Below are 13,423 nucleotides of genomic sequence, written 5' to 3' on the forward strand. Positions count from 1 at the left end.
ATTCTGAGCAGATCTACAACATGTAAAACTGTCAGTTGTGTGATTTGCAGCCTAAATAGGTTTATAAAACAGTAATGTTACTTTTTTTTTTCTCAAAGGGTCAGGAACAAGAGAGAGCCATTATAAAAAGCACAGCCTTATAAAAAGTAATAGTTCTTCACAAGAATTAGCGGTAGTCATTGTATGACTCTCTCAATGTTATGTTCAATAGATTTTGGGCAGCCTGAAAATAATAACAAATAATAAAATGTCTGCTCATACCCTTCAGCTTTTAAATTCAGCTGAGTTCTAGAAAGTGTTTTACAAGTCCAGGCAGGCTCAGAGTAGAAATACTAATCTCTGCTGTGGGAATGCTCAGGCTTTGACAAAACAGCAGCACCCCCATGAAAAGGGTATTTCCTTTGTCAGCAAAGTGCTGTAGCAGAAGGTCAAAGGTGACACATAGGTTAAAGGTCAAGCATCCTACCCTGCAAGTGGTCATTAACCTGGCAGGCCAGCAACCACTTTCCATTTGCTTTTGGGACCATCTCGGCTGTTGCGAACGTGGCTGGGAACAGGCTAAGGACGTCAGTGCGGTGACCACGGTCCAGCAGGGTATTCCCATGGAAAAATGCAGAATGAATATCTACCTCATTACCCATCCCAAACAAATGCCAGGCTACTGCGCGGTGCTGACATAACTCGATTCCAGGCAGGTTACCAAACATGTACCCATTAATAGCTGTCACACAGAGAAAAACACACACAATCAGAGGACAATGAGACATTTAGCCATCAAAAACCTCTCCTACAGCCTTTGTTGTCAGAATTAGAAATGTGAAGTGAATTCCCTGTGAACACATTTTAAACTATATGATGCAGATTGCTGAGTTGCATCAGCTGGTTTGGCCCGACTGAATGTGTGCAGTTAGTCCAGTATTAAATGATCCTAAAAAGACTTTAAATATCTATCTCTCACCGTGCATAAGGTTGGACTCTTTAAAGTCTGGGTCTTCTGGGTCAACTGTTTCTGGATCAAAACATCTCTGAATGTTGTTTTTCAAGTACCAACTCATGTTTTCGTCCACCACACTGAACATTAAGAAAACATCCTGGTCGACATCACTGCGGGCGGACTTTGCGGCAGAGTCTCCCTCGGCTGCATTTAGTTCATTAGTCTCCTTCAAGGCTCCTGCACTCAAAGAAAAGGAGCATGCGTAATCTTTGTTTCCTTCTGGTGTCCCACTGTGTGCGATTTTCACGGCAATCCTTCGTTGGCAGTTTTTCAAGTAAAGCAATTTTTTTATGTTATTTTTACAAAGGCTGTTTCTGAATGAGACTACTGGCTTAGGATGTAGAAATACATTTGATTTAACATACAATTTGTGCATACAGAAAGCTGCATACAGCAGGCAAAACACTGTATGAAACACACCAAACATACAATCAAATATATTTGCCAAATATATTTGTACCTTTCTTGCATGTGAGTAACGCCCCAATAAGTCCTGAGGAGATGTCCCTGGGGGCGTCAATATGAGAGTGGTAGACCCAGGTCAAGCAGTTGGCATCATCATCTGTGGGGCCAAACTCAGGTTTGACCTCCCAGCGGTAGGTATAGCTGCCTCCTGGAGGGACACAGTCATCTTTCTTCAACTTGCTTGATGTCCCGTCTGGATAGAGTGCACCTGGTACACGAAGGGAAAATGTTTGCAAAGAGATCACTCTGGTCAGAAAGCAGCCGAGCAGAGATATTATAGTTTATAGTCTCAATAAGAATTTCGTAGAAAATATTAGAAAACATTTACAAGGATGTTATTTAAAGCAGGTTTCAAAAGTCAAGGTAGTATTCATTTTCTTTGTTGTTTTTTTTCTACTTTCTGGTAAGCCTTTAGTTTCTATGGCAGTGTGTTTGAAAACAAAGCATAAATGAGAAGTCACGAGAATACTGATCTTTGATACAGTGTGAATGTCGGGACAAGGTTTAACAAATTAACTGCTTTCTCAGTTCTCAGTATCTTAATGTGCTGACACCACTGACATGTGATCTCATTATCTTTCAGCTCAAGTTCCAGTTTAAGCAAAAAGATGCCACTTAGCGTTCCTCATGTTTAATAAAATTGCTGATTTTAAACCATGACACAAAGTATAACAATAACCATTCTCTATTTTAAGTAGGAAAGGACTGCAGCTGTAGTCTCAATTTCCACAAGGCTCTCAAGTGTACTCCGGCAGGATTTCCCCTTCACATGATTGGGGTGGGGGTGGGTGGTGTACGAGCTTCTTGCATAGCAGAGAGCTGTAAAGTTCAGAAAACCTAAGAGACATATCTTTATAAAACATCTTCCATAGCAGTCACTCATTTTCTGGAATTGTGATGTGCCACTTTTTCTTCTGTTTCTAGGAGAACAGTACCACGCCTTCTTGGAACTTCATAAACAATGTTAGCTGTTTCATGTAACTTCAAGCCCTTTTGGACTTTTAAAAAGTTATATTATTCAGTTCTTATTACAAATTTTGAACACAGCAACAATCGGTATCATTCAGTATGAATAAATGACACTTTGTAACCCTCACTGACAGCACTTTGTTCTTGTAGGTGTGACTCTGTGTGCAAAAGCACCATGAATTTTTCTGTCTATATCCAGTAGTATGGAACATTTTACCTTCTGTATCCTTCTCATAGAAAACCCCATGGGGATGCATAGAGTAGTTCCTGGTTGCAAAGTTCTTTAAGTGGACAACAATAGTTTCATCAACCTCAGCACGCAGTATGGGTCCCAGGAAGCCCAGCCAATCAGGTCGAGGAGACAGGCGACTGTATGAAGCATCTGTATACTCTTTGAACACAGCTTTCTTGTAAATACTTCCAATTCGATGGGGCCCTCCCTGTAGGAATATTGATGCATGCCTGAGAAAGTTTGAAAAGGAAACAACAAGAATGTGAGACACACAGTGGAGCGATTATACAGAATTCCGAGAGTGTGTAGGAGACAGACAAGAAAAATACTTTTTTTTTCTTCTTGCATTTGTATTTGTTAGGGTCAACGTCAAGTTCCACGCTGCAACACCAACTTTCAATCAAACTTGTACAAATATAGCAAAAGTAAGTGCATTGCCTTTCTAGGTTTTCACAAAAGGCTTTGATAGATCTTTTAGTTTATACAATTTTGATTATTGTCTAACGGCTAGAATTTCATTGTAGACCAAACAAGAACTAGATCTTACCTGGTGTAAGAATAGATGTAAAGCCACTGAACAAATTGCATGTGGTTGCAGGTCTTTAACAATTAGACATATCATTATTTTAATAACATGTTTTGGGGAGCTAATAACAGGTTGTTGAAACTGTAGCTGATGCACTTTTGGAAGTAAGATTATCTTAAATAGATTCTCAAATGATTTTGACTGAAAACCTTGATGCCTGTCTGATTACCGCTGTTTCAGTCAGAACCCGAACAAAGCAAAATAGTGCTAACATTGCTCCAACACTGCTTATTCGTTTCCCCTTCTCTGTCTTATAATACGACATATGGCTTTATTAATCTAATGCCATGCAAACGCATTGCAAGTTGATTTGACGCAATTCCACATTTTAAATGATGGGATACAAATGGCAGGAAGAAACATCTTAAAGCTTCTTGTGAATTCAGTTTGCCATGAAATGGGAGTGAAAAGACAATATGATATCTAACAAAGATAAACATGCCCTGCAGTGATTAAACAGCTTGAGACAGTTTAAGTACAGCCTGTACACTTTGAGAACGTTATTAGCACGTCCAGAGGTTCAGTTAAATTTAGGAATGCCATGTATTGTGTAAGAATGAAGCAATTCCCTTATGCTTCACAATTATTTATTTCTCTGACAGGAAGGACAAAATTGTCTCAATCATTGCGCAACACCCATGAGCATTCCTTCATTTCATGAAAAATGTGCAAATGTGTCCAGTCTAATGTCCTCTTTTTTAATATAAGAAAGGGATTTTTGATTATTAGGTATTGGTTCCTGAACTATAACAGCAGAAACACAGACAAATGTTGTGAGTTGTCAATGCTTACATGTGATGTAAGTACAAGCCGCATTAACAGTATTATTTTATATGGGTTTTTTTTCTAGAAATTGAAAACTGTGAAATGCAAGGGTCACACAGTCTCATTGTCACATCTCTCATTAAATTCCTAACCATGGTGTGATGCAAATGCTTCTGTCAGACAGGATCTCTGTGCCTCCTTTTTGGTGATTGGCTGCACATAAAGACACATGGCAGATAGATACACAGTAAAGGAAGCCTCTAATCTAATGAAAGGAGACAGTAATTCGCTGTTAGTCATTGTCATCTTTCCTGCACATCCGTTAGACTGCCAGCAAAGCACACAAAGTCTAGACACTGTCACACCCCGAGCACGCGACATAACCCACAAGTTTTGCACTAAAACTTTTTTGTATCTCTAAACTGTCTTTTCTTTCGCGGTCTATTTTTTATTCCCACATGAGTTATAATGACTTTCTACTTGTGAGTGATCTTAGACATTATATATAAAGGCGCTAAAAATAAAAATGAATATTTACAAGCAATTAGTGCCGCCACTATCTGAGCATACTTTTCCGAATGTCAACTCACTCATCGTCTTCGATGTCTTTCCCGTTAAGCAGGTTTTTTCCACTTGGTGCGTAATCCCAGAAGTCCTCAATGATCCCCACATAATAAACTCTCTCCCTGCCGCGCTCCCCGCTCGCGCCCAATGAAAGAAGAAAAATCAGCAAACAAGTTGCAAACAACCCCAAAGTCCGTGCCATATTCAGCTGATCGCAGTCTAAAATGCTGGCCAAAGTGATCAGCGGGTTTTGCTGGTACAGGAACAAGGGGTAACCTTCTTTCACTCTTCCATGTGAGTGCGAATGTCCGTCTGGACCGCAGCGCTTACGAAACTCAAAGCAAAACAGTCAGGCTATTCAGCCAGAGGCTACGCCTCCAGTAGTATCTGATGTGCAGGGATAAGAACCAGTAAGTATTCCCAAGTCAATTATTTCTTTCTGGATTTAATTGAAGCGGTCTGCTGGGAAATTAGGTTAGTTAGATCCACTACGCAAAAGAGGCAGTGCCAAGCACTGTGGATCTCTAATTTGACTTTTCAGCTTCACAAAAAGCACTTTTGATGTGTGTTTACAGTTTTATTTGTTTATATTTGATCCTACAGTAGACTGATGAAATAGCAGCCCACAAAGAACTCAATTTTTTTTTTACCTTATCTTCCTTTATCGGTAGGTGTTGCCACCAGTGGCGGTTCCAGAATTTTTAAACATAGGGCGGCACAGTGAGGGGCCAAGAACAAGGGAGGAGAGCCCAGAGGAAATAAGAATTTTTCATGAATGTCAGTGTAGAAAATATTGGGCATGATTTTAGGCTCATGCGCAGCTCTGTTTTCTAATACAGATTTATGAAAAGCCAGATGCAAGAATCCAAAAATCCTTTTATAACCATAGCTTCTTTACTTTAAGATTACTAAGTTTTAGCGAAATATTATTTAAGTTACTTAATAACAAGTTATATGTCAAGCTACAAATAATATGATGCTGGACTTTAAGCATAGTATAAAGTATTTAAAATAAGCATCACCTTAAACATATGCAGCAGTAATATTAATCCATTTAATGATGATGGGGAACTTTTTTTCTGCAGAGTAATTATTTTTAATTTTGATATTTTATGCAGAAATTTCCAGTATCATAGTTTTATCGTGAACAGTAGACCAAATGCATCTCTCATGTCCTGTGTCAGGTCTTTGCAGGATTTTTTTTTAAAATATTTCCTAAGAACATTAGTTTCAGATACTGTTCATGTGCTGTAGATGATAAAATACCATTTTATGCCTGTTAAGCTGTGTTATCACTAAAATGTTTGACAGATTTAGTTAAAATAGGAACAAACTATGTTTTTTTGCAAAAAAAAAACACTTTCATCCGTTTTTTGCTCGATGATTCATAAGTCAGTGTTAAGTGCATTAAAAACAAAACAAACAAAATAATAATAAAAAAAAGTCCTCTTAAAATATCTTGAATGGTTTTTAACAAGTGGAAATTCTTAAAACCATACTGAGCTCATTCCCTTCAACACAACCTTACATTCTCTAACTTGAAATTTTGTGTCGTAATTTCGGAGGCAAGGGTGACACCTGCTGACCTAGTCGGGACATTACAAGAATATACATAAAGCTTGGTGAACTATATGACGCATCTATGACTTTAAAACTAACAAGTTTTAGATGACGTGTGGTATTAGTGTTCTATTTAATTTTGTTTTTAAACAAAGAATATCTGCTCTGTAAAATTTGCATCACTCTCCATACTGTACACAGTGCAGTGAGATGCTGTCGATTTGCTGACTGTCATGGGACAGGGAACCACGTGATATAAGAGCATGAGTTTAATGGAGGAGATAGAAAAGAGAAAAAAATTTGTTATACTGGATATTTTCAGATATCTCATATTTCTGAAAAGATAAAGATTCAGTTTCCAGTTCATTGGGGTTTTTTGTTGTTGTTGTTGATTTTTTTTTGGAAAGACTAGCAACATGGCATTTCCACAACAATGGAAGTTTGAACATTTCCACTGTGATTATATTGGGATTAATGTTCAGAATGTAAAACAGTCATAAATATACGACAGTTTCTTGCATAAATCTGTAAAACATATGAGTACTTTTCTATCAAGATATAAGTTTTGATTGATTTTCATAAAAATTTACAGACCGTCTTGATCCAAAGTCCATAGGTGCACAAAGTTGTACCTCTGTTGGAAAAAAGCTGGCACTTAAAGGAGCAAAAACATATCTGCAGTAATTCCATTCTGTGCTTCTAATTTGAAATAGGGTCAAATCTTAATAAAGCTGAATTGAAAATTGAACCATAACTTGTGTGTTTACACTGACGGAAACAAAGAAATTATTCGGCATATCTGGGTTAGTCGCTGGATGCAAGACTTGCTTGTAACAGGCTACCTATAAAAATGTCACAGCTGTTATTGCAGCCGTGTAAAGAGGGCTCTTCTCCTAACCTTATTGATCAGCACCGGGCGCGTGCATAGCTCATCCTCGTGACTGCGCCCCTTTTAGGGAACGCGCACGGCAGCCTACCACCTTCCTGCTGTCACTGTGCACAGACATGGCTGCTCTCAGCAAAATACCGCATAACTGCTACGAAATCGGCCACACTTGGAGCCCGTCGTGTGTGCAGTCTGCTGCCGATGTGACTAGGAGTGCTCTGGAGGTGTCCTTTAAAATATACGCGCCTCTTTACCTGGTAAGACGTTTGACCTGAAATATAACTGTAGACTGTGAGGCTAGCTAAATAGCTAAAGTTAGCGAGCTAACTAAAGTAAAATGGCTTAGTAGTTCGCAGAAAACCTCTAAAGATAGGCTGGCACGTCGCTAGTGTTGCACTTAGGTACGAAGTCCAAGTTGTACATGTGGCCGATCAGATAAAGGAGCAAAAACATGTCATGCAACTTCAGCCAGGTTCCACCTTTGTAAATTTCATTGCCCTCTGGGCACTAGTCACGACTGTAAGTGTAAACTTTAGCAGAGTTGGAACTGTATTTGCCTTGCATCTCCAGTGTGCAGTAACGCACTGTGCTTTGCAGATAGCAGCAGTTCTAAGGAGAAGGAAGAAGGATTACTACTTAAAAAGGCTTATCCCAGAGATCTTTTGGTCTACCTCTTTCCTGACTACCAATGGGGGTCTCTTCATCGTTTTCTTCTGCATTCTCAGGTCAGTGAACCCATGTCTAGAGTATGTAAACACAAACTTGGCACTAAGCTGCACTGTCATTATGTTTATTAATGAAAACGAAAGTGAAATGTATACAGTATGATATATGGATAAACTGAGCATGAACGGTCATGTTCTGTGAACCACACCTGCTGAAGCTGAAGCCACTTTAGCTTCTTCCACGTGTGCCTCCTTTCCTTTAACCTGTCAGCATCTGAGTGTGTCAGCTTCATGTCCTGGCCACTGTGGTCATGTTTGCATTAGGGTCACCCTCTGTGGACATCTGTGATAAAATAAACCCACTATTAACTTTATGGTCTTGTTTGCTAGTTTAAGAAAACTTTTTTTTTAAAATAATAATTTTGTAAATTTGTGTCCCGTTTAGAGTAAAGTAAAAGGTGGTTCTATAGTGTCATGGTTTGACTAATAAGGAAAAGGTCCCTGGACCTTCCAGGAGTAGATACAAATCCCTTGGGTGTTACGTCAGGAAGGCCAATCAAACATGCAGAGATATCTGCTTATTCATAAGGAGCTGGCACTGCTGTGGCAACCCCTTGTGGATAAGGGAATTGCAGAAAGTAGTGTATGACTACAGTATCAGCTTGGATTGTCTTTGTCTATCGTTTCAATAAGTGCGCATTTTAAATACTTGGATAATACTTTCCTTATCATGGAAAAATGGAAGACGGAAGAGCTGACAAAATCTTGTGCTGACAGTGTGGGATTGTCTTCACTGAAACGTCCCAGCTGGGGAAAAAAAGGAAGTGAAATAATGCAGTGTATTTTAACTGCAGGAGACTTTTGGGAGGCTTCTACTCCTGGTCTGTTGGGTTTGGCTCAGCACTGCCAGCCTCTTATATTGCCATCCTGCTGGAGCGCAAGAGCAGGTGAGATGCCCGTCTGTTACGTTTCAGTATGTTTTTTCTCGCCTCTCCTAGATTCAAACATGTTTCATTCACATAGAGTTTACTTTTTGCCTTTTCGCCTCTTTCTTTTTCATCCTCACAGGAGAGGGCTGCTGACAATATACATGGCAAATCTTGTAAGGGCCGCTTCTTTCGAATATTAGTAGTTGTATGTGAACCTTGCTATGTGTCTGCATTTTTAATAGCGTAATGTTGTTCTCAGGCCACTGAGACTTTGTTTCGCATGGCAGTGACACGAGGTGTCGTCAAACCCATTAAACATGGCGAGGTAAGGTCAAAGGGTGGGGCTATGAGCTTGTTATCAGGGTTAGGTTTAGATCATGTAAATTACTGCCAACCTAATTTTTTTTAAGACTCTCTCTTGTTTTTGTTGTTGGATTATGAGTCTAATAATGCAACTACAGGGAACTCCAGTTGTGAAAACTGAACAGACTTCAGTAAAAAGTATCAACGGATCCAAAAAGAAGCATTTATGACTTTATAGTTCTGACGAGACTGCACAGTGGTGAAATGAGTCATGTGTTTGATTCTTTCTCTCTCTCTGCTTCCCATTAGGTGCTGTTGTTCTGCATTACTTCATCACTCTTTATGTTCTTCTTCAGGTTAGAGCAGCACAGTGAACACATTGTTGCAAGTGTTAATGTTTAAGGTTAAGCTGAATTTTGTTTTATACTATAGAAGTAAAGATGGTCTCAAAGGCTTTGCATTCTCCGCATTGAAGTAAGTTGTTCCCGTTTCTATTGATGCCTTCATTTTCACTGCTGATGAAAAAGGTTTATAGATAAAAGTTTATAGAAGTGGTGTGTGTTTTCTGTCTTAGATTCATCATTGGGAAAGAAGAGATCCCAACACACTCTGTGCTGGCTGATGATTCACAGCCATCAGCAGAAAGGCCTGACTCTAGAAGAAAGACTCTTCTATCCTCCACCAGGAAACTGCTCGAATCAATGTGAGAGAAAACACACCCGACATCATGGCAGTGTGTTGGATTGTGGCTTACATGAACTATTTTTCGTCTTCTTCTTTTTTTTTCTTTTCCAAATCCAGATGCAAACGGGGACCAAGACACAGATGTTGCAAACATTATAATGACAACTGCATATCCTACTGTGTCAAAGTAAGTCTCCCAAGAAGTTAGTTTTTGTGTGATCCCAATCCTTTGTGATGTTCTCATAATGCTTATTCATTTACATCTTAAATAATGATACTTGATTAAGATTTGTTATCATTTGTCACCGTAGGGTTTTGTCAGGATGTTCAGTGTTGGCTACGTGATTCAGTGTTTACTTAAAGTGCCATCAGCATTCAGACAGATGTTTTCGAAACCCTCCCGCCTTCCCTCCCTCTTCTACAACAAAGAGAACTTCCAACTCGGGGTTTTTCTAGGCTCCTTCGTCAGTATCTATAAGGTAGATGTGCTGTTTTGTTTTCTATTAGTATCTTTATTATGTTCCTTTCCTGCTTACACATTTGATTTCCTGTCTTTTACTTGTCTAACCTTGCCACGTTGTTGTATATTGTGCTTTTCTTTCACTCAGGGAACAAGCTGCTTGCTGCGCTGGATGCGTAACATTGATGATGAACTCCATGCGCTTATAGCTGGTGAGACAGGATGGTGTAACCTGTCACATAAAGTCCCTGCAGAATGATCCTCCTCGGGATTCTGTTGTGCCTTTGCTGATTAACTTCTTTTCTCATATGTTTCTCCATCTCTCTTTTTCCTGAAGGCTTCCTGGCTGGAGTTTCAATGTTCTTCTACAAAAGCACAACAATATCCATGTATCTCTTTTCTAAGCTGGTGGAGGTAAAAACAAACACAAAAATCATAGAAATAAAAAAGGTCCTCATACTGATATATTGTCTTTGAACTAAAGTGTAAATGTAATAATAAACTTGTATCAATATAAAAAAAAAAACAGAATTAATGCTTTATTGATAAATACCACATTTTTATCATTATTCAGGTATCTCTGCTTGGTTTTATGTAGTAATCACTGACATGTGCAGCCACGTAAACATGTTTCAGAAACTGCAACAAATACACTTAACATATACAACATTCCCTATGTATCCCTCTCTTTAGACTATCTACTTCAAGGGCATTGAGGCTGGCCGGTTGCCTTACATTCCACATGCAGACACAATCATATATGCCGTCTCCACTGCGATCTGCTTCCATGCTGTAAGTAAACATGCTTTCTTACTCACATACATATGCTTCACACAAATTTTTTTTTTTCTTTTTTTAAAGCTGAGCAAGGATATAATGCTTGATGTATGGCTTCTACACAGGCTGTGATGGAAGTGCAGAACCTCAGGCCAACTTACTGGAAGTTCCTGCTGCGTTTAACCCAGGGCAGGTATGGATGTATGGACATTGTAAATGTCATCTTACTTTGAACCTCTGACCGCTTCTTCAAGGTCAAATAAGGTCATACTTGTGTCTTTAAAAATATGCTTAAAATTTACTGAATTCGTTTGTATTGGCAACATTTCAGAAATGATACTGATGTGTGGGGATTCTAAATATCACATTACAGTTTGCATCCAAATATCATGTCACATTTGACCTCTGACCTCACTTTTATATTTCTCATCTGCCTTTCTTTCAAGTTGACCCCAGTATGAGACACATGAGATGCCTGCAAAGAATTGTGGAGAGAAAGAGAATGAGCTGGCTAGTTAGTTAGAAATGTAATGTAGTGTAATAATAAACTCAAGTTATTCATGTCCAGTTATTTACCAATCAATTCCTGTTATCCATTACCTACTCCTACAAAATGTTTGTATATTTAAAGTAAACCTTTGTCATGATGTTATCTGATTTTTGCTGCACTACAAACTTCTCAAAGTACGTTTAAAAATACCAATGAAAACAAAATGAATATATGAAAATGACAGTACTACTACCCTTAAGAGTAAATAGTGCCCAGAGATTGAGCTGCCTTGCAGAGGCCTGTGTACTTGGAGTGCTTGTTGTTAATCAGGCTTTGATCCAAACCATACAAGAAGATATCAAAGTTACTTTGCAGGAATCTCATATAAACGAACAATATTTTAGATAAGTTGTCACTTTTATTCAACATCAGCTTTGTTCGTGTTGACTTCAATAAAACTGTACAGGGCCTTTTCTCTCTCTGATTTTCTAGGTTTGCTCTGATGAACCGACAGGTGCTAGACATGTTTGGGACTCAGGCTTCCAGAGACTTTAAAGGCTTTGTGCCCAAACTGGACCCCCGTTACACCACGGTGCCCAGCAAGACAGTGCTTCTACCGGGAGGTGACATCCAACTTGGATGATTTGGGACCAACAGATTGACTTTGGGGTTACCTCAACATGAAACTAACAGCCTGGTTGTTCTCTCTGAGGAACTTAAGGGTTGTTTTTTTTTTTTTTTTTTTTTTAAAAGGTGTGATGCTGCAGAAGTAGTGATGTGTTATGAAAAAGATATGCTTCGGATTGCACCCAAGTTCAAAACAGGGTTTCTTGAGGGTTAATTGTTGAGCTGTAGAAGCTCACTTACTGACAAAGACTGAACTTTACAGGTCACTTGTTTGAAAAAAGTGAAATGTACAATTTCATTTTAGCTCTGTCATTTTTGTCAAAATTGACATGGACATTAATAAAAAGATTTGTTAGTCCTAATGAAAATGAAAAACAACGTAAATGATCTGAATGAACAACAGATTTTGCTAGATTGTCAGTTTGTATTTGACACGACGTAGTGATCTAGCAGCTGGAACAGTTCCTTCAATAACAAAATGCTTTTGAAAATAAAAATGATTGGGTGCGTTTCAACCACATTCTTTTTATCCTTTAAACACAATCTGGATTTTGGCAAGTTACCTTTCAGTTTGCTCTGATTTTTGTGCTGTTCGAGTGGTTGTTTTCACAGAGATTAAACCTCACAACTCCTGTAGGAGTAGCCACAACGATGTGTTTTGACACTGATTTAAAAGCAGGAAGAACGCGGGAAGAATTTTACACCCTGATCTTTTCTGAATGTGTGTTTAAAGGCAGGGAGACATATAATAATGTAGCCTTATTCAATCAGTTATCCATAGTAGCAGTGGGAGTTTTATGTAGATCCTCCAATACAAAACACAGAGGTACCATTTTAGCCAGATGGTTAAACTACAGTAGATAGTATTTATTTCAATTAATTTATCCACCTTAAGAGATACTTGGCAATTTTAGGAGTTATTTGTGGTCAAATTGATGTAGTAATAAATCTCACTGCAATTGACATTTACTAAAAGTCACAGGTGGAAAATAAATCCATTCACACTGACAGCGTTAATTGACGCTGAGTAAGTTCACTCGCACTGAGACTCTTTGCTTGCACGTAAGAAACCAAATTATTAGTTCAGTTGTTGTAGGGAGGGAAATGAACACATGCAATGTGATCACTTTAAACTTGTTTGGAATGTGCAAATTGTCTATGAACACACCTCTGCCTCATATTTTAAAAGGTGGGGTTATTTAAATGTATTGAATGTTACATGTAATTATGCTACAGTCTAAAGAGATTATTTGTTCAGTGCACTGACTATTGCAGTTAGCTTTGCAGTGATTGTAAGTTTGACTCTGTTTAATAAGTTTGGGTACTTGGATTTACATCCTCAGGCTCTGCATTGAGAATTTTAATCTAAATTTACTGGAAATTCCAAGTTGAACCCTGTCACTAAAATTCCACTTTGATCAACTGTGTAAACTGACGAATTTGGAGCATTTCCTTAAGGCTGCTGTG

At 38.6% G+C, this 13,423-nt stretch overlaps 2 protein-coding genes across 2 annotated transcripts in view; one reads left to right on the forward strand and one right to left on the reverse strand.

The window, feature by feature from the left end:
* The window catches only part of hephl1b (hephaestin-like 1b), a 15,070-nt gene extending 10,194 nt beyond the window's left edge, over positions 1-4,876 (reverse strand). The window contains exons 1-5 of the mRNA XM_085364509.1: positions 4,602-4,876; positions 2,646-2,890; positions 1,455-1,667; positions 959-1,171; positions 467-721 (exon numbers count right to left, since the gene is read on the reverse strand). Of these exons, the coding sequence (XP_085220635.1) occupies positions 467-721; positions 959-1,171; positions 1,455-1,667; positions 2,646-2,890; positions 4,602-4,777 (1,102 nt within the window). The 5' untranslated portion in view covers positions 4,778-4,876. The remainder of the gene's footprint in view (positions 1-466; positions 722-958; positions 1,172-1,454; positions 1,668-2,645; positions 2,891-4,601) is intronic.
* Positions 4,877-7,097: 2,221 nt separating this feature from the next.
* Positions 7,098-13,321, forward strand: tmem135 (transmembrane protein 135). Its single transcript, XM_085363790.1, has 15 exons — positions 7,098-7,278; positions 7,619-7,746; positions 8,541-8,633; positions 8,755-8,788; positions 8,875-8,940; positions 9,228-9,274; positions 9,351-9,392; positions 9,493-9,621; positions 9,720-9,789; positions 9,914-10,081; positions 10,211-10,274; positions 10,400-10,476; positions 10,756-10,854; positions 10,965-11,032; positions 11,822-13,321. The coding sequence occupies exons 1-15, from the start codon at positions 7,141-7,143 to the stop codon at positions 11,970-11,972; spliced, it is 1,374 nt and encodes a 457-aa protein (XP_085219916.1). The 5' UTR covers positions 7,098-7,140; the 3' UTR covers positions 11,973-13,321.
* Positions 13,322-13,423: the final 102 nt, after the last annotated feature.

The sequence above is a fragment of the Diplotaxodon limnothrissa genome, linkage group LG10 (assembly GCF_057381915.1).
Source record: "Diplotaxodon limnothrissa isolate DT_005_m linkage group LG10, D_limnothrissa_male_GT1.1, whole genome shotgun sequence".
In the NCBI taxonomy this organism is placed as follows: Eukaryota; Metazoa; Chordata; class Actinopteri; order Cichliformes; family Cichlidae; genus Diplotaxodon; species Diplotaxodon limnothrissa.

Bases quoted from the DNA above. Each gene is read 5' to 3' on its own strand.
- tmem135 (XM_085363790.1), top strand. From the start codon at position 7,141: ATGGCTGCTCTCAGCAAAATACCGCATAACTGCTACGAAATCGGCCAC. The intron at 10,855-10,964 runs GTAAGTAAACAT...GCTTCTACACAG, and splicing joins CTGCGATCTGCTTCCATGCT to GCTGTGATGGAAGTGCAGAA. The intron at 11,033-11,821 runs GTATGGATGTAT...CTGATTTTCTAG, and splicing joins CTGCGTTTAACCCAGGGCAG to GTTTGCTCTGATGAACCGAC.